The following is a 19,509-nucleotide window of genomic DNA, read 5'->3' as shown; positions in this document are numbered from 1 at the left end:
TGTGTAGTATCTGAATTCTTAGTAAGTGCTTTAGAAATTGAGATATGTAGATTTAAATGTTTAATATCTTGCAAAGAATGACTCATGAAGGTACTATGACTCACAGTGTATAGAGATGAGAAACTAATCAGAGACAAGAGATTAAATGTATATTTTTTTCTTATTATCTAGTGAGCTGGTATGTCTCTTATATGCACAATAAATACATTGTCATAATGGATATCACTAGTCAGGGGTTGAAATAGTGCTTCCATTTGGAGACTAGTGGGTAAAAATCAGAGCTCTGAAGACATATTGCCTAGGTTTGAATTTTAACTGTACCACTTACTAGAGTGTGTGCTTTGGCAATGGAATTAAGTTACCTGTGCCTTACTTCCTCATTTTTAGAAGAGGTTAATGGTAATACTTAAGCTTGTTACAGGGATTTGTGAAGTTAATGCTTGTAAACCACTTGGAATGATGCCAGGCAAGGAGTGAGTACTCAGAATTGTTGCTGATGGGCCAAGGGATATTTCAAGAATATATTTTATTAAGAGTAGATAATTCCAAAACAAAATTTGGTCAAACATCAGTTTTCATTTGAAAGTAACAAATTTACAATGTTAAATCATTGTACCTTTGCATATTTTTGCCTGTCTTTCCCTGCATATAGCAGATTTATGTGTATGTGTGTATATTCTTTGAATTTATAAAATCATTTTTTTATGACTTTGCAAAGAGAACTTAATTGAAATCGTAATTCTGGGTGGGGAAAAAAGTCTTTAAAGTATTTTTTTCTTATATGATGATTGATAATTGTTAATTTGAATGGCTATTCATGAGGTCATTTGGCTATAATGGATACCAATATATATGTAGAAATGACGAGATAACTTTTGCTCTTTCTAAAAGTGTATTACCTTGACAGATGACAGCTTATGACTAGAGTTCAGAATAACTTTATTTTCCTTTGAAGATCTTCTAGTTGATATGTTGGGGGTTCTTGCCAGCTACAGCATCACTGTCAAGGAACTGAAGCTTTTGTTCAGCATGCTTCGAGGAGAAAGTGGAATCTGGGTAAGCTGTGGTCAAAGGGAAAAGTATTCAATATCAGTGCATTAATACTTAATGTTCAACAATTTGTCTCTAGAGAGCTATTAACTTGAATTGGTAATAGAAATTGTTCCTCTTAAATAGTTCAGTAAGTGATTTAAAAATAATTTTCTCTCTAGTTAGAAAACAGTCTGATGGTTAAGGTGATATATTAGATATTTTTGTTAAATTTGTACAGTGACATTTCTCTTTTTTGTTTCCTTAGCCAAGGCATGCAGTAAAATTATTATCCGTTCTTAATCAAATGCCACAAAGACATGGTCCTGATACTTTTTTCAATTTCCCTGGTTGTAGTGCTGCGGTAAGTTTTAAATACTTGTTTGTTTTTATTTACTTTAAGTCAATTCTATTATGGCATAATTTACCCACAGTCAATTCAGCAGTTTAAAAAGTACAGTTTGATGAGTTTTGAATAATCCCTTCACTGTCACCACAGTCATGTTTTAGAACAATTCCCTTACTCACCAAAATTCCCTTGTCTCTTTGAAGCCAGTTCCCTCTCCCTGGTCCTCTCCTTTGCAACCCTTGATTTATTTTGTGTTTGTATAATTTTACCTTTTTAAAAATTCATATAAATCAAATCAAATAGTATCTAAGTCTTTTTCTGTCAGCCTTCTTTTACTTAGCCTAATGCTTTTGAGATTATCCATTTTATAATAGATTATCAGGAGTTTATTCTATTCCTTTTATTCTGAGTAGTATTACATTTTATGGATATATACTACAGCTTTCTATTCACTAGTTGATGGACTTTTGGGTTTTCGGTTTTTGGTTATTATAAGTAAAACTATTAGGTCTTGAATGTAGATCTTCTCCAGGTGTTTTCTTATCTCTTGAGTAAATACATAAGAGTGGGATTGCTGGGTTTCTTATTAAGTGTATATTTCATTTCATAATAAACAAGCAAATTGCTTTCTGTAGTGAAAAATTTTGCATTCTCATAAGCAGTATATGAAAATCCCACTTGATCTGCATCCTGGATATTCAGTTCATTCACTTCAGTCCTGTCTCTTTAATTTGAGACTTGTAAATGGTAGTATAAAGGTATCTCATTGTAGTTTTAATTTTGTGTTGTCCTTATGGCTGATACTGAGGATTTTTCTTGTATTTATTGGCCATTCTTAAATCTTTTGTGATGTTTATGTTCAAATCTTCTGTTCACTTTAAAAATGTGATTGTTTGTCTTGTTATCTCAAGAGTTCACTATATATCTGGGATATAAGTTAATTTGGAAATGCATTTGTCAAATATTTTCTCCCAATCTGATGCTTGTCTTTTATTTTCTTAACAATATTTCTTGAAGTGCAAAAGTTTTTAATTTTGATGAGGTTCAAGTAAAATTTTCTTTTATGGCATATGCTTTCTGTAGTCTAAGAATTGGTATAAACCAAGGTTATAGGGTTTTTTCCCTTCTGCATTCTACTGAAAGTTGGTTATATTAGCTCTTATTTAGGTCTTATGTTAGGATCGCACAAAGATCCCTTTTGTGTGAAGTTTTTAAAATATGGTGTGAAGGAAGATTGGAAGTTAAGTTTTGTTTGTTTTAACATGTGACTATTAATTATTTCATAACCATTTGTTGAAGCAACAGTTCTTTTCACTTTGGATTGTGTTGCTACCTTTCTTGAAAACTGGCCATTTTTGTGTGGATCTAGTTCTGAATATTCCAACTCATGAAACACAATATATTTCTCCCTTTGTTTCATTTTCTTTTGATTTTTCAGCATTTTGTAGTTTTTAGCAAGTATTAAACATTTTTGGTTAAATTTATTCAGAAATATTCCATATTGTTTTGTGTTAATATATAAAAATGCAAAATTTTATTATTGTTTACCTTATATCGTGAGACCTTAATAAACTCACTTACTTGTCCTAGCAAGTTTTAATAGATACCTTTTAATTGCATTTCATACCTTATTACACTGGCTAGGACCTACAGTTAGTAATCATAAGAGTTTTGACTTAGTCTTAGGAAAAGCATTAAATATTTCACCATTACATATGCTATTAGCATTACATTTTAAGATAATGTCCTTTATCAGGTTGAGGAAATTCACTTCTATTCATATTTGCAGGGCATTTTTTTTCACCATCAGTATGTTAATATCATTGTTGAATTTTGTAAAATGCTTTTTCTGATTTTATTGAAATGATCATATAGTTTTTCTTCTTAATCTTATAAATGTGGTGAGTTACAGTAACTGATATTTCAGTGTTAAGTCACCTTTGCATTCCTAGGAAAAAATCTGTTTGATCACAGTGTAATGACCTTTTCATACAATACCGGATTTGATTTGCTAATATATTACTAAGAAATTTTAGTTATTTTTATGATTGATTTGAGGATACATTTTTCTTTTCCTGTAAAATCTTTCTCCATTTGTGATCTTAAGAATCATAAACTCATTTCCTTGTAAAATGAGTTGGGAAGTATTCATTTCTCTCTATTGAAGAGTTTGTGTAGTATGATAATACTTACTTTTGAATGTGGGCTTCCCAAGTGGTACTAGTGGTGCAGAACCCGTCTGCCAGTACAGGTGACCTAAGAGACGCACCTTTGATCCCTGGGTCAGGAGGATTCCCTGGAGGAGGGCATGGCAACGCACTCAACACACTCCAGTATTCTTGCCTGGAGAATCCCATGGACAGAGGAGCAGGCTACAGTCCATAGGGTGGCAAAGAGTCAGACGCGACTGAAGCAACTTAGCACACATGCACACACACACACTCTTGAATGTATGCTGGAATTCACTATTGAAGCCATCTGAGTCTGGGATTTTGTTTGTGAGAAGGTTTTAAATTACGAATTTCATTTCTATAGATACAGGAAAGTTTTTTGTTTGGTTTGAGTGAACATTGGTAGTTTTGTGTCTTTCAAGTAATTCTTTTGGTTAATTTCAGTTATCAAATATATTGGCATAAAATTTTCATCCTATCCTCTTATTATCCTTTTAAATAAGTCTGTAGGATGTGTAGTGATGCCTCCTCTTCCATTCTTGTTACTGTAATTTCCCTCAGTCTGTCTCGCTGGAACGTTAAAGTCAAAGTCACACGGTCATGTCCTGCTCTTTGGAATCCCATGGACTGTAACCTGCCCAGCTCCTCTGTTCATGAAATTCTCCAAGCAAGGGAGTATTGGAATGGGTTGCCATTTCCTTGGATCTTCCTGACCCAGGGATAGAACCCAAGTCTAGCTGGAGGTGTTTCCATTTTGTTCCTCTTTTCAAAGAAATAGCTCTTTCAATCTTCTTGGTTTAATCATCTCAATCTATATGGTAATATTGTAGAGCATATGTGGAATTTTTGGCTAGAAGAACAAGTTTTGATTTCTGAATCCTCTAGTTCATTATTGTAGAGGACTAGTCTTTAATGTTTCTTGGCTTACTTTCATGTAAAATATTAGTACTTTTATAATGGAATACGGGTTGTGAGCCTGTAATGAAATAATGTACTGTTTAAGCACTGTAACGTTGTAAAACATCATGTAAATATTTATTGCTCTTTGGTTATTTTAAGTACTTCAGTGTTCTTGCAATCTCCCATTTTTTCAGCCATTCTCCTAATTTTATATTTTTTCCTGAATATTTTGTTACTAATCTTTTTTTTTAAAGTTACAGTTTCACCAACTATGAACAAAACATAGGAACATTTAAAAAAAAATTACGATGGAAGTTAATCGTTTTATGTACCTGTTTGTTAGAGTGGAACATATATAATCTGCAGAGAAAACACTGTCACTGTCCCTAAGTGGGTGAGGGTTCTCTTAGATATGATAGTTCTGTTCACACACATACATATTTCTAACACATTTTACAGAACTGTTGTTGATCTGATGTCTGATAGGTTTCAGTCTAAGGTATGGGAAAGAAGAGCAAAGTGTTTTGAATGAAATATAAGCAAGTTCCTGTTTTATATATAGAATTGACAAAGTTTAGCTAAAGCTAATGAATGACTCTGGTTTAATAAATTGCCTGAATTGCCTCAGTATGGTTGCAGTTCATCATGTTTTTAGCCATTTGGCCATCAATTACCTATCAGTATGCAATACATTTTACATACACAGAACGCACACATAGATAATTTTAATGTCATTCGTAGTATATGTTTGAATTCTTTTTGCTCATGGGATATTGGTTGACTTATACTATCTATTCCCATTTTCCTGGTTTTCCCTGCATCACTCATTTTCATAAAGAGTAGTTTGGATCAAGGGTATATTCTGTGTAAAGGAAGAAAGTAGGGAAGGAACTGGAACTTTTATAACTATTATTTCATTTGAGTCATGCAGTCTGTACAAGATAAGTGACATTACTGCTGTTGTCAGTTAAGGAAACTAATAAGCCTCCTCAGTGTAAACATTGTTCATAGCCTTAAAGTAGAGTCACAACCTTAAGAATTTGCCTGATCTTAAATCCAGTATTTCACTTAACAACAAATAGGCTAATTATCAAACATGTTACTTCTGCTGTTGAACTGCTGAAAAATTTAGATAGGAGCTGATTTTAAACCCTTCCTATCACAGTGTTTTGATGATCTGCTTCTGAATGAGCATGAACCAGTGGCATTTTAGTAATAAAAAAGTACATAGTGTTTGGACCGCTGCTCACATTGGTGCCTTTAGATGATTAAAATCATGATACCATTTACTTTCCCTCCAAAATGACCAAAATAACATATTAGGCCTTCTGAATTGTATTTCACATTGTGGAGATACTTTCTATGAGTTTTGTTGCCTCCATATGAGCAATTTGGTAATATTTACAGAGAGTTAAATGAATTTTTCAGTGATATGTGTGAAGGTGAATGATAAATGTAAGATTACATTTTATATGCCCTGTTACTTTCTGAATATATTTTTTAGATTTGTTTTTCATGATTATTATCTATTTCATGAATTTGCTTAATTTAAGAAATAGTACACTTCTATATTCATTGAAATAGTTAACTGAACGCATCCCATCTGAACATCAGAATCTTCTCCATTTGTATTTTTGCGAAATGAGACAGAAATGTAAATTTTGGAGTCAACTAGTCTAGGAGGCAGTGAGGGATACAGGTTTCAGAGTTCTGTGGATTCACTGGACACAATGAGAGACCCTATTTATGGATACCAAAATATTGTAGAAGGAAGTATGGAACAAATGTGAAAGCAGCTTAAATCCGTAATCACAGACATAGTCCAAAGGAGATGCCATTATCACCATGGGATAATGGGTATTTAGGCCTGAATGATTTGGGAGTAAATGAACCTGAGTTCTATATTAGGCAGTCCTCTCACAAAGTTAGCTTTTTGTGCACTGATTAAAGGAGCATGTATGCATTAAGGAGTTTAAAAAAACTAGGGATACAAAGTGTACTGTATGAAAGACTTTGGCTGGTACATAAGTAAGAACAGCAAGTTGAGTCATACCCTGTAGAAATGGGACATTTTAGGTCCCCAAAACATTTTTTCTAGCTGTTACTTACTAAATTTAAGACTATACTTCAATAAAAGATAATTTTAGAATATACATGTAATAAAAAATAAATTTAAGAGAATGTCCTTCAGTTGAGTTAACCATCTTGTTGAAGAGATTGGCCATAAATAAAGATCCCTATTTATCTATGGAATTATAGTTGTTGTTCAGTCGCTAAGTCGCGTCCGGCTCTTTGTGACCCCGGGGACTGTAGCCTGCCAGGCTCCTCTGTCCATGGAATTTTACAGGCAAGAATACTGGAGTGGGTTGCCATTTCCTACTCCAAGGGATCTTTCTGACCCAGGGACTAAACCTGTGTCTCTTGCATCTCCTGAATTGGCAGGTGGATTCTTTACACTAGTGCTACCTGGGAAGCCCCAAAGAATGTTATTATATCATTATAATATGGGAAGCAAGACCAAAGACTATTGTCATATCATTATCATTGAAGCTTATTATATTTTTCTTTAGTGAGATTTTTCTTTTTTGTGTTGTATTTAGTTCACTGGTGTTTACAACTGAATGTGATTTAGGACTCTTTCCGTCCTACCATTTGGATAATAACAAATGAGTACCACATGTCTTTTCCATGGTGGAAGAATAGTTCTGGAAAACTTGAAGAGCAGTTCAATTCAATTTCTTTTTTGCATGTCTTAGTTCAATGCATTGTCTAAGTTCTGATGTAGAGCTCAGTAGACCATATGATGAGACTGGCGATGTGTTAATAGAAACTGCTGGGGCCGTTGGCTGGAAGTAAGAGATTGCTTGGATATGTGGAGTACTGGGGGAAAAGAGAAGGAGTGAGCTGCCCTCCTGAATGCTTATTAATGCTGCAGTGGCGGTGTTGTCATGACTTGCTGTTGCTGATATGGAAGTGCACTTGGGTATGCTGATCATGGCAAGAGTTTGGAAACCATGAATCTAACCCTGTGCCTGTTGTGTTCCACAGGCATTATGAACAAATGAGTACATGTAAGTTATTTTTATAATTCTGTAGAATCACCATTCAATGTCCTCAATAAATATTTCTCCTGTTTACCTTGGTACTCTGAAGCAGCTATAGTCTGGTTTAGTGAAACTTACGGATGTATCAGTTCAGTTCAGTTCAGTCGCTCAGTCGTGTCCAACTTCTTGCAACCCCATGAACTGTAGCACGCCAGGCCTCCCTGTCCATCACCAACTCCCGGAGTTCACTCAAACTCACGTCCATGGAGTCGGTGATGCCATCCACCCATCTCATCCACTTAGCAAGAATTACATTTTACTAACAAGCAAACAAAAAAAATTCAGTAAAACATTTTCCTTTTTTAAAAAGTTAAAAAAGCTATATTGACAAAGTGGACTAATTTCTTAGTATTAAAATCTGAAAGGACATGAAATATATTGTATAGGAAAACTTGCATTTCATTTTTAAGGTTTCAGTCTTCATTTCAAATAGTATGTTTCCATTTATGTGTTTGTATGTGTGTTTTCCTTTTTTTTTTTTTTCAATGCAGTAGGCATTTTGCTACTTTGAGATTTTTCAGTGATCACATATTGAATGTTTTCTATGTCTCAAGTCACAATGCTGGGAGTATAAACTGTATTTCTGACTCTTTAGCAACTCTTTGGTATACATAAAAGCACCTTGTTATAACAAGCTACTAAGTGCTTTGTGCTAGGGACTAACTCCTATGGGAAAACAATGAAACAAGAAACTAGGCTATGTTGACGTTCAGGAGAGCTTCACAAGAGAGAGATGTATTAGCCTTGAATTGAGGGGTAATGGTATAGACCTAACAGAAGCAGAAGATATTAAGAAGAGATGGCAAGAATACACAGAAGAACTGTACAAAAAAGATCTTCACAACTCAGATAATCACGATGGTGTGATCACTAACCTAGAGCCAGACATCCTGGAATGTGAAGTCAAGTGGGCCTTACCATCACTACGAACAAAGCTAGTGGAGGTGATGGAATTCCAGTTGAGCTATTTCAAATCCTGAAAGATGATGCTGTGAAAGTGCTGCACTCAATATGCCAGCAAATTTGGAAAACTCAGCAGTGGCCACAGGACTGGAAAAGGTCAGTTTTCATTCCAATCCCAAAGAAAGGCAATGCCAAACAATGCTCAAACTACCGCACAATTGCACTCATCTCACATGCTAGTAAAGCAATGCTCAAAATTCTCCAAGCCAGGCTTCAGCAATATGTGAACCGTGAACTTCCTGATGTTCAAGCTGGTTTTAGAAAAGGCAGAGGAGCCAGAGATCAAATTGCCAACATCCGCTGGATCATGGAAAAAGCAAGAGAGTTCCAAAAAAACATCTATTTCTGCTTTATTGACTATGCCAAAGCCTTTGACTCTGTGGATCACAATAAACTGTGGAAAACGCTAAAAGAGATGGAAATACCAGACCACCTGATCTTCCTCTTGAGAAATTTGTATGCAGGTCAGGAAGCACCAGTTAGAACTGGACATGGAACAACAGACTGGTTCCAAATAGGAAAAGGAGTATTGTTACCCTGCTTATTTAACTTACATGCAGAGTACATCATGAGAAACGCTGGACTGGAAGAAACACAAGCTGGAATCAAGATTGCCGGGAGAAATATCAATAACCTCAGATATGCAGATGACACCACCTTTATGGCAGAAAGTGAAGAGGAACTCAAAAGCCTCTTGATGAAAGTGAAAGTTGAGAGTGAAAAAGTTGGCTTAAAGCTCAACATTCAGAAAACAAAGATCATGGCATCCGGTCCCATCACTTCATGGGAAATAGATGGGGAAATGGTGGAAACAGTGTCAGACTTTATTTTTCTGGGCTCCAAAATCACTGCAGATGGTGACTGCAGCCATGAAATTAAAAGACGCTTACTCCTTGGAAGGAAAGTTATGACCAACCTAGATAGCATATTCAAAAGCAGAGACATTACTTGGCCAACAAAGGTCCATCTAGTCAAGGCTATGGTTTTTCCTGTGGTTATGTATGGATGTGAGAGGTGGACTGTGAAGAAAGCCAAAGAATTGATGCTTTTGAACTGTGGTGTTGGAGAAGACTCTTGAGAGTCCCTTGGACTGCAAGGAGATCCAACCAGTCCATTCTGAAGGAGATCAGCCCTGGGATTTCTTTGGAAGGAATGATGCTAAAGCTGAAACTCCAGTACTTTGGCCACCTCATGCGAAGAGTTGACTCATTGGAAAAGACTCTGATGCTGGGAGGGATTGGGGACAGGAGGAGAAGGGGACGACAGAGGATGAGATGGCTGGATGGCATCACTGACTCAATGGATGTGAGTCTGGGTGAACTCTGGGAGTTGGTGATGGATAGGGAGGCCTGGCGTGCTGTGATTCATGGGGTTGCAAAGAGTCGGACATGACTGAGCGACTGAACTGACTGAACTGGCTGACTGGGATCTTATTGGAGGCTGTGTTTCGGTCAGAAGTAGCATCATGTAGAAACTTGGAAACAGGTAACATATCAGAACATGTAACTGTTGGAACAGCTGGTATGTTCAGATATATTTTGGGATGTAAAGTAAGGCACTAGAAGAGAATAAGATTGAAAGGATTTTTTGGAGCCAATGTGTAAAGAGCCTTGTGTAACCTTAAGAAACTTAGAATTTATTTTATATGCAGAGGATATTTAATATGGAAGCTGTATGTTATATTTGAGTAAGTTCATTAGCAGCAATATGAAGGATCTTCTTGGAGGAACATATCAGTAATAAAATCATTAAGGGTAGTTATCTTTTATGTGAAGGAATTTAGATATCTCATAGGAAGATAAGTGAATCCACTTAGATATTTCTTGACTTCAGGTCAAGTAATATATTGCTTTCTCATTTCTTTTCCCGAGAGTGGCTAGTTTTTTTTGTGTGTTTTTTTTTTTTAATTACTATTATCAACTGAATACTGTATTAATTCCTTTCCTACTTGTAAGTGGATCTGAGTCCTTTTTGATCATAAATTTCAATGGTTCAGTTTCTGAATGATAAACCTCATGTTCCCCTTCTTTGTTTCAGTATTAGTGTTATTTCTTAATACTTCTGTTTCTTCAATATTGATTCCATTAAAATTTCTAACACAATTGTTTTTTGATTGAAAATTCAGCTTCCTTTATCAAGTAAAATATTACTGAAAACCTAATGTAAGCTGAAAACTGAAAATTTTGCAGCATATGTGTAAGGGACTGTATATTGGTGAAGTTGAAGGAGGTGTTATTGGAGTACAGTTTGAACCGTACTATATAACTTAGAGATGAAACTTGATCTATTGACTATATGAAAGTGTAATGCTTCTATAGTGAACAAGTAATATTAATAGATTACTTTAATAAGATAATAATTTCTATTTTTATATTTGTCCATGATTCTTTGATACTCATACCTTCATTGTGTTTTAATCTGTGAAAGCCATACTTGACCTTAGTTACTGTCACATTTTCTTTAACTGATACTTTCCTATTTTTTATCATTATCTTGTAGGCAATTGCATTGCCTCCTATTGCAAAGTGGCCTTATCAGAATGGCTTCACCCTAAATACTTGGTTTCGTATGGATCCATTAAATAACATTAATGTTGATAAGGATAAACCTTATCTATATTGGTAAGTTATATATTTAATTTTAGTACTTTTGTCTTAAGCATTTCAATTTTTAAAAATATATAACATAGTGTCAAGGCAACATAGTATGTAGAGTAAGTAAATAAATATGTTAAACCTATAAAGATATAGTTGTGTCAGTTTATTTTATTCATTTTTTGCTGTTGATTCTAGGCTATCTGCCCTATTTTTTTTTCCCCTTAATTCCATTTTAAGAATCAAGTGTTACAGACCTTCTGTCTCGAGTCTGCACATATCAATTGTATGTTCTGAGTGAAGATGCTGATCGAGAAGAGAAAATGAAAAACAAACTACTCTCAGATATCTTTCACTTTGCCTTTTCACTTACATGTATTAAATGATGGTTCTGTGGGCATAATTAAGATATGCTTTGAAATACTGATTTTGATAACCATGTGCTGCTGCTAAGTCGTTTCAGTCGTGTCTGACTCTGTGCGACCCCATAGACAGGAGCCCACCAGGCTCCCCCGTCCCTGGGATTCTCCAGGCAAGAATACTGGAGTGGGTTGCCATTTCCTTCTCCAGTGTGTGGAAGTGAAGCTGCTCAGTCGTGTCCAACTCTTAGTGACCGTATAGACAGCAGCCCACCAGGGTCCGCTGTCCACGGGATTCTCTAGGCAAGAATACTGGAGTGGGTTGCCATTTCCTTCTCTGGATAACCATGTGATAAGTTATAATTAGGTAAGATTGATTATTTAGTAGATAACTAACAGAATGGGTGGATCATCCCAACAGTTCACCTGTAAGACTCAGAACTTGGTCATTTTAGATTACCAGTAATGTCAAGTCACAAGAACATCAAACTTTCTTTTATTACCTTACTATGTACTAGGCATTATAAGTGCTTACTTGTATTACATCATTTAATACAGTGCTCTGAAATAAGATTGCCTGAGTTTAAGTCCTGCCTTTACCACTCACTGTTTATCCTGTACTTTGGTGTCTTCAGCTATAAAATGAGGATAATAATAGTACCTATCATGTAGGATTTAATGGTAGCATAATATTTTATGTGCTTTTTATATATGACTAGTTCAGAAATGTGAGTGTTGAAAAATGTGAGCTATTGATAGGTTGTAGACTCTACTACAGAAAGATTACATGTGGATAGTATGTATGGATAGTACGAGAGAGAGTTTTAACGGACATCTGAACTTCCAAACGTAAATGGGGTTCAACTTCCAAAAGATCATTTTGGGAGATCATACTTTTATTGCAGTAATACTGTCATTTGTCAGAACATTTACAGGTTTTTATGTGTGATTGAATTCACAGCTGGATGAGTATTTCTCTGGAAGAAAATAACTCTATCTTAGTCACATCTTTTTTCTTTTTTTTCTGTTTTAGACAGTACATGTACTCCTTTGGTTGATTTTGCTTGATTACCTACCTTTTTTTCCAAACTTGGCTTTCACTTTTTCTGTAAATTTGTAAGCTGTTTTCAGGGATATAGTAAAATTAAAGAGGAAGTTGTTTTTGAAACATTAACTGTGTATATGATTTCTATATATGCTAATCCAGGTGATCATTGAAAGTTTATGAAATCTACTTGGTAGCCTTTTATTGACCATTAATTTGTTTTTATGTATTTGTGTTACTTTATGTATTTGTGAAATTGAAATGTTAAAATATTCCTTAGTCTTCTATTTTCCCAACTTAAATTTCTTCTTTTAGTTCTAAAGTTTTCCTGTTTTAGTCTTTACTGGTACCTGTAATACCCTTTCTACTCTGTAGGTATCCAAGTTTTATTTTTATAATTGTGTTTTTTATTATTTATATAATAGTAATCTTCAGGTATATTGTTCTTTGTAGCAGAAGATAGTATACTACTTTCAGTTTTCTTTGCAGTTTTCGTACTAGCAAAGGAGTTGGTTACTCTGCTCATTTTGTTGGCAATTGTTTGATCGTTACATCACTGAAGTCCAAAGGAAAAGGTTTTCAGCACTGTGTGAAATATGATTTTCAGCCACGCAAGGTATGTATAAGTAAATCATCTATTTAGAGTAATGCAATTCACCATTCCCACTGTCTTAAAACTTACCTATTTTGACTTCCATAATATTCTCTTTTATTGGGTTTCTCATGACTCCTCTCTCTTATCTCTGTCTGCATTTTCTTTCTACTTTTATGTCTAACTTTTGACATAAAACGGTTTCTTGACCTCTTGCCATGTCTTTTTCTCTCATTCACTCTCTCATTCTCTCTCTTGCTGTGACATTCTTTCAATGAACACTCAGTGCATATTTACTGAGTGCCAGACACTGTTGTAGGCACAGGAGAGATGACAGTGAACAAAACAAACAACACCCTTGCTTTTGTGGAGCTTCTTTTTTTTGTTGTTGTTCAGGGAGTTTTATTCAGTTTCAGGGCATATTCTACCCCATATCCTCAGGAACCCATCCTAACAGATTTGGAACTCATGTAAGGTGGAGGGACTACTTCATTTCTTTTTCTTTGTTTTTTGTTATCCCATGTGTGTTGTGCCACAAACTGAAGAAGATACTATTTTGAATGGGGTTCTCGAATATACACCATTATTTTTTACATGAGTCTAATAAAAATTTTCCCTTATGTAAGGGATAATTTGTTATTTCTATTAAAGAATGACAATTTAGCAATAATTAATATATTAGAAAATAGCTTAAAGCAATGATTTTAAATAAATTTATACGTTAGAAGGGGGTTTCTTTTTGTCTGGATACAGATCCCACTTATTTTCATATAAGTCTCATTGACTGTCCTCTAGAAATTCTGATTTATTAGCTTTGGGATGAGACCTGAGCAGTATCTGTCAAATGTGCTAAATTATTTTGGATTTTAGTGGGAATTTGTTAGAAATACTGATCTTGGACTTATTTTCATGGCAGAAATATGAGTTTTTAACAAATGCTCTGTATGATTTTTTTCATCAGACAGGTTTGAGAAACAGTGCTTCAAATAGTAGAAGTAAGAAAACTTAAGAATCAAATAAAATTGCCATTAATTAAAAAAAATCAGTTTAACCTGATTGTTCTCTCTCTCTCTTTTCTCTCTCTTTCTCGGTTTTTACATTGTTGCCTTTTGAAAAATACATTCCTATTTGTAACAAGTCTCTCTCTCTCTCTCTCTCTCTCTATATATATATATATATGTATATGTATATATGTGTGTGTGTGTATGTACATATATCTTGGTAGGATCAGGGAGTGAAGTGGGTCTTTGAAAGGCCTTCTGTAAAGATTTTTATAAAATCTTGAAAATCATAAGTATTTTATTTTGTGCTAAGTCGCTTCAGTCGTGTACAACTGTTTGCAACCCTATGAAGTGTAGCCTGCCAGGCTCCTCCGTCCATGGGATTCTCCAGGCAAGAATACTGAAGTGGGTTGCCATGACCTTCTCCAGGGGATCTTCCTGACTTAGGTATCACACCTGTGGCTCTTACATTTCCAACTTTGGCAGGCTGGTTCTTACTTTTACATCAGTCAAGATAACTCCACTCTCTTATTTTTTCCCTTTGTTTAGTTTTTTCAGGTGATACCCTAGCTAAGTTGTTATCTTTCCTCCTAAGAAGTTTAATTAGACTATCAAGGAGTGTTTTCCTAGTGCTATCACTTAACCAGATGTTTGAACTTGTGGAAATGAATGTAAATGATTAGTATATTACCTCATATGTAGTAAGTGCTCAATGCATATTAACTACTATTGATATTTGTATAAATATCATGTTATATTTTTCTACTGAATTCTTAATATAGGCCTTTTTTATTGTTCCTGTTAGTATCTTTCTTTTATAGTGCTATTTTTAAGTCTCAAACTAAAGGCAGACCTCAGTGTACATTTATAGTATCTGTATACATATACACTCTCCAAGTTTATTCCTGTTTCCTTTAGTCAAAAACTATCAAGTCAAAACTTAGGCTTTTTTTGGTTCAAAAAGTCACTTGTCTGTCATCTGTAGAGTACATCTTGATTTTCCTAAGGAAAGAAGATAGAAAAGTTTATTTTCTTATAAATAAGTATTATTCATTTTGAGATCATTCATTAAATTGTGTATTTATTTATTTATTCACCCATTTAATCATACATGTTGATGTTATGACCAAAAGCAAATTCCAAACTTAATTATCTGGCTAATAATTGGCTAACTTAATTAAGTTGGTTACCACTATCCATTTAAGTGAAAAATTGGAAACCTTTTTAGATTCCCTTTTTAAAATTAGCACCTCCAGTCAGTTTTGTTAGCTACTTCCTGTCCCCCCCTTTTAGAATTACCGATGCCTTTGTCTTAATGGCATCACTCACTTGATGGACAGGAGTTTGAGCAAGCTCAAGGAGATAATAATAGACAGGGAAGCCTGGTGTGCTCCAGTCTGTGGGGTAGCAAAGAGCTGGACACAACTGAGCGTCTGAACAACAACACCTCTTAGTCCCAACAGTCTCACTTCCTCACTGCTGTCAGTTATGTTCCTAAGCTATGGAGATGATCATTTCACTTTCCTGCCTAAAATTCTTTAGTGATACTGCACTCAGTTCAGTTCAGTCGCTCAGTTGTGTCCGAGTCTGCAATCCCATGGACTGCAGCATGCCAGGCTTCCCTGTCCATCACCAACTCCCAGAGCCTGCTCAAACTCATGCCCATTGAGTTAATACCAACCACCCATCTCATCCTCTGTCATCCCCTTCTCCTCCTGCCTTCATTCTTTCCCAGCATTAGGGTCTTTTCCAGTGAGTCAGTTCTTCGCATCAGGTGGCCAGTGTATTGGAGCCTGAGCTTCATCATCAGTCCTTCCAATGAATATTCAGGACTGATTTCCTTTACGATGGACTGGTTGGAGTCTCCTTGCTGTCCAAGTGACTCTCAAGAGTCTTCTCCAACACCACAATTCAAAAGCATCAGTTCTTGAGTGCTCAGCTTTCTTTCTAGTCCAATTCTCAATCCATACATAACTACTGGAAAAACAATAGCTTTGACTAGACAGACATTTGTTGGCAAAGTAACGTCTGCTTTTTAACATACTGTCTAGTTTGGTCATAACTTTTCTTCCAAGGAGCAAGTATCTTAATTTCATGGCTGCAATCACCATCTGCAGTAATTTTGGAGCCCCCAAAAATAAAGTCACTGTTTCCATTGTTTCCCCATCTATTTGCCATGAAGTGATGGGACCAGATGCCATGATCTTAGTTTTCTGAATGTTGAGTTTTAAGCTAACTTTTTCACTCTCCTCTTTCACTTTCATCAAGAGGCTCTTTACTTCTTCTCTTTCTGCCATAAGTGTGGTGTCATCTGCATATCTGAGGTGATTGATTTTTCTCCTGGCAATCTTGATTGCAACTTGTGCTTCATCCAGTCTAGCATTTCTCATGATGTACTTTGCATACAAGTTAAATAAGCAGGGTGATGATATACAGTCTTGATGTACTCCTTTCCCTATTTGGAGCCAGTCTGTTGTTCCATGTCTAGTTCTTAGTGTTGCTTCTTCACCTGCATACAGATTTCTCAGGAGGCAAGTCAGTTGGTCTGGTATTCCCATCTTTCTAAGAATTATCCACAATTTTTTGGTGATCCACACAGTCAAAGGCTTTGGCATAGTCAATAAAGCAGAAGTAGATGTTTTTCTGGAACTCTCTTGCTTTTTCAGTGAGCCAATGGATGTTGGCAATTTGATCTCTGGTTCTTCTGCCTTTTCTAAATCTAGCTTGAACATCTGGAAGTTCATGTTTCACGTACTGTTGAAGCCTGGTTGGAGGACTTTGAGCATTACTTTGCTAGCCTGTGAGATGAGTGCAATTGTGTGGTAGTTTGAACATTGTTTGGCATTGCCTTTCTTTGTGATTGGAATGAAAACTGACCTTTTCCAGTTGACCTGACATTTTTTTGTAACTGAGGAAGAATGTCATTTTGTGTTACTTTATTTTGTGAGTTTTTTAGTGCACTATTTTATTTTGTAAATCAAAATGAGGAAAATTAATTTTTGTTCAATGTATTTCAGGTACCTTGAAATAAATAATATTTTAGTGGTTGAGAATTACTGTTATGGCTTTATAAATATCATGCAAAGTAATAAGTAATTTTATATCAAATAATTGAATAGTGTTTTTCAGTAATCTGAAGAACAAAGTTTGTGTTTTATATTTTTATGTTTGGGGGGGAAATGAGTCTAAATCCCTCCTTACTAGTGAAAGCAAAATTGTTCAAACATCTGTAAATCATTTGTATTTTTCTGTTGTTTAGAAATAATGTTTACATATTATCTGTAATACACAATTATCTGAAGCAGGCTTTTATCTGAATTAGACTAAGGATTAGATTCACAAATTGTTAGAGAACTTAAACCATCTCATGTCAGAGTGCTTTTTGTTGACACTAGTAACTATAAAATTAGAGGTCGGTATAAACTTATTCCTTGTTTCTTAATTTATAGTCATACACTGTTAAGTTAGAAAATATAATTACTCCTAGATTTAATAATTCTACATTGTGAAATTGAAATTATCTCAGTCTTATTATAGCTATTAAAATGGTGTTCCTTTGACAGATTTTGCCTGACTATGCAATCCAAAGTAGAATCCTACATTATTCTTTCTCAGTTTACAGTGTCCTTTTCCACCCACAGTCATCATCATGGTTTTATAATTCTGTATTCGTTTACTTGTCTAATGTATGCGTCCTTTCACTGCTCCCTAAATTCCAGGGAATCTTGAATAAATAAATCTTGACCTAGGATCTAAAACTGTCAGTGTGCCTGACATACTGCAAATATTATTAAATGAATGACAACAAATATAATTGTGTTTCCACAATTTTTGGATCTTGGTATAGTGAAAGGAATATCAGCCTAGGGCTCCAAAGGTTCTTGCTCTATTTCCATCATACATTTATTCTCTATAAATCATTTCTTTCATCTGTAAAATGAGAAATGGGAGAGGGAATTTGAAGTATTCGTAGTGGATTATCATTAATATTCCTTCAGGTAATTTTTTGTAGTGTGGGATAAATGTTATGATTGCCTTTAATCAATAATAACTAAACATTACATATTAATTTCCTTATTTTTCATTTAAGTGGTACATGATCAGCATTGTCCACATTTACAATCGTTGGAGAAACAGTGAAATTCGATGTTATGTTAATGGACAGCTGGTATCCTATGGTGATATGGCTTGGCATGTTAACACAAATGATGTAAGTTTTTATTTATCTGTATTTTAATGTATTTGAGTCTTTGATATATCACTGCTTATAGCATGAATTGAATAATATAATTGGTAGAAACTAGCTTTATTTTGAAGTTTTTTTCTATTAAGTGAATTTTACCTTAATTTATAATAATGAAATTGCTAAAAGACGCTGGCAACCCACTCCAGTATTCTTGCCTGGAGAATTCCAAGGACGGCGGAGCCTGGTGGGCTGCCGTCTATGGGGCCGCACAGAGTCGGACACGACTGAAGCAACTTAGCAGAGATACAAAAAAAGAAAATCGGTTGGGCAGATTATTAAGTTTTATGTCAAAATTTAAATGCAATATTCTGTTCGTTTCAGAATCGTAAGCATTAAAAGATGTGTCTTATACTTTTGATGTGAAAGGAGTACCTTAAATAGAATAAATATGTATAGTATGTTAATATTGTTTATTAGATAAATGGTGGTAAATACTGTGGAGAAAGGTTAAGTGGGAACAAATATAGAAGGTGTAGGTGTAGGGAAGGGAGATGCCAGATCATCCAGAGATGGCCTTAGTGATGAGACTAGAGAAAGCCATGTGGGTATTTGCAAGAAATATCCCACTCAGTGGAAACATGAATGCAAAGGCTTTGGGGCAGAAGTGAAAAGTTTATCTTGGTTTTTACATTTCTTTAAAGTTTTATTTTTTTTCTTTAAAGGCTCAAACAAAAAAATCAAAGAAGAATCTGTGACCGAAGCAAGTTGTAGGTTGCAAAGTTTGAAAATATTTACTATCTGTTCCTTTATAGGAATAGTTTGCTTGTTCTGTCCTAGAAACTTATAGTTGGGTCATAGTCAATACATATTTATGAGAATAGTTTTTTCCAAAATAAGAATATTCAGTAAAATTCTGCTTCATATTTGCCTTCCAGAGGGGACTGTCTTTTTATTGTAGGGTGATCTTGTTGACTGCCATTGACTCTATAGTCATATTTTAAAAAAGAAAGGAAACAAAGACTGATATTTTAATTATTTGCAATAATATTCCAAGAAATGGAGAGGCCTAGAGAATAACACACACACATGCACACATACATTATGTAGTCAGTTCTTCAGTTCCTGTGCTTTTAATTAATGATTAAGTATTCTATGAGGAGTTTCTCCTTTGGACCTCATTCACAATTTTTTAGTTATATTATTGAAGCATCAAAGG

General features: G+C 34.9%; 1 protein-coding gene across 5 annotated transcripts in view; it reads left to right on the top strand.

Moving 5' to 3' along the window:
* NBEA (neurobeachin) overlaps positions 1–19,509 on the top strand; it is a 661,454-nt gene that overhangs the window by 93,344 nt on the left and 548,601 nt on the right. For all 5 annotated transcript variants that reach the window (XM_055542371.1, XM_055542373.1, XM_055542372.1 and 2 more), the window contains exons 3-7: positions 956–1,056; positions 1,298–1,393; positions 11,016–11,137; positions 13,004–13,130; positions 18,198–18,317. In XM_055542371.1, the coding sequence (XP_055398346.1) occupies positions 956–1,056; positions 1,298–1,393; positions 11,016–11,137; positions 13,004–13,130; positions 18,198–18,317 (566 nt within the window). The remainder of the gene's footprint in view (positions 1–955; positions 1,057–1,297; positions 1,394–11,015; positions 11,138–13,003; positions 13,131–18,197; positions 18,318–19,509) is intronic.

Source organism: Bubalus kerabau, chromosome 12 (assembly GCF_029407905.1).
Source record: "Bubalus kerabau isolate K-KA32 ecotype Philippines breed swamp buffalo chromosome 12, PCC_UOA_SB_1v2, whole genome shotgun sequence".
Lineage (NCBI taxonomy): Eukaryota > Metazoa > Chordata > Mammalia > Artiodactyla > Bovidae > Bubalus > Bubalus kerabau.
The sequence above is the reverse complement of the archived record's forward strand: the minus strand, read 5'-3'. Positions and strand labels throughout refer to the sequence as shown.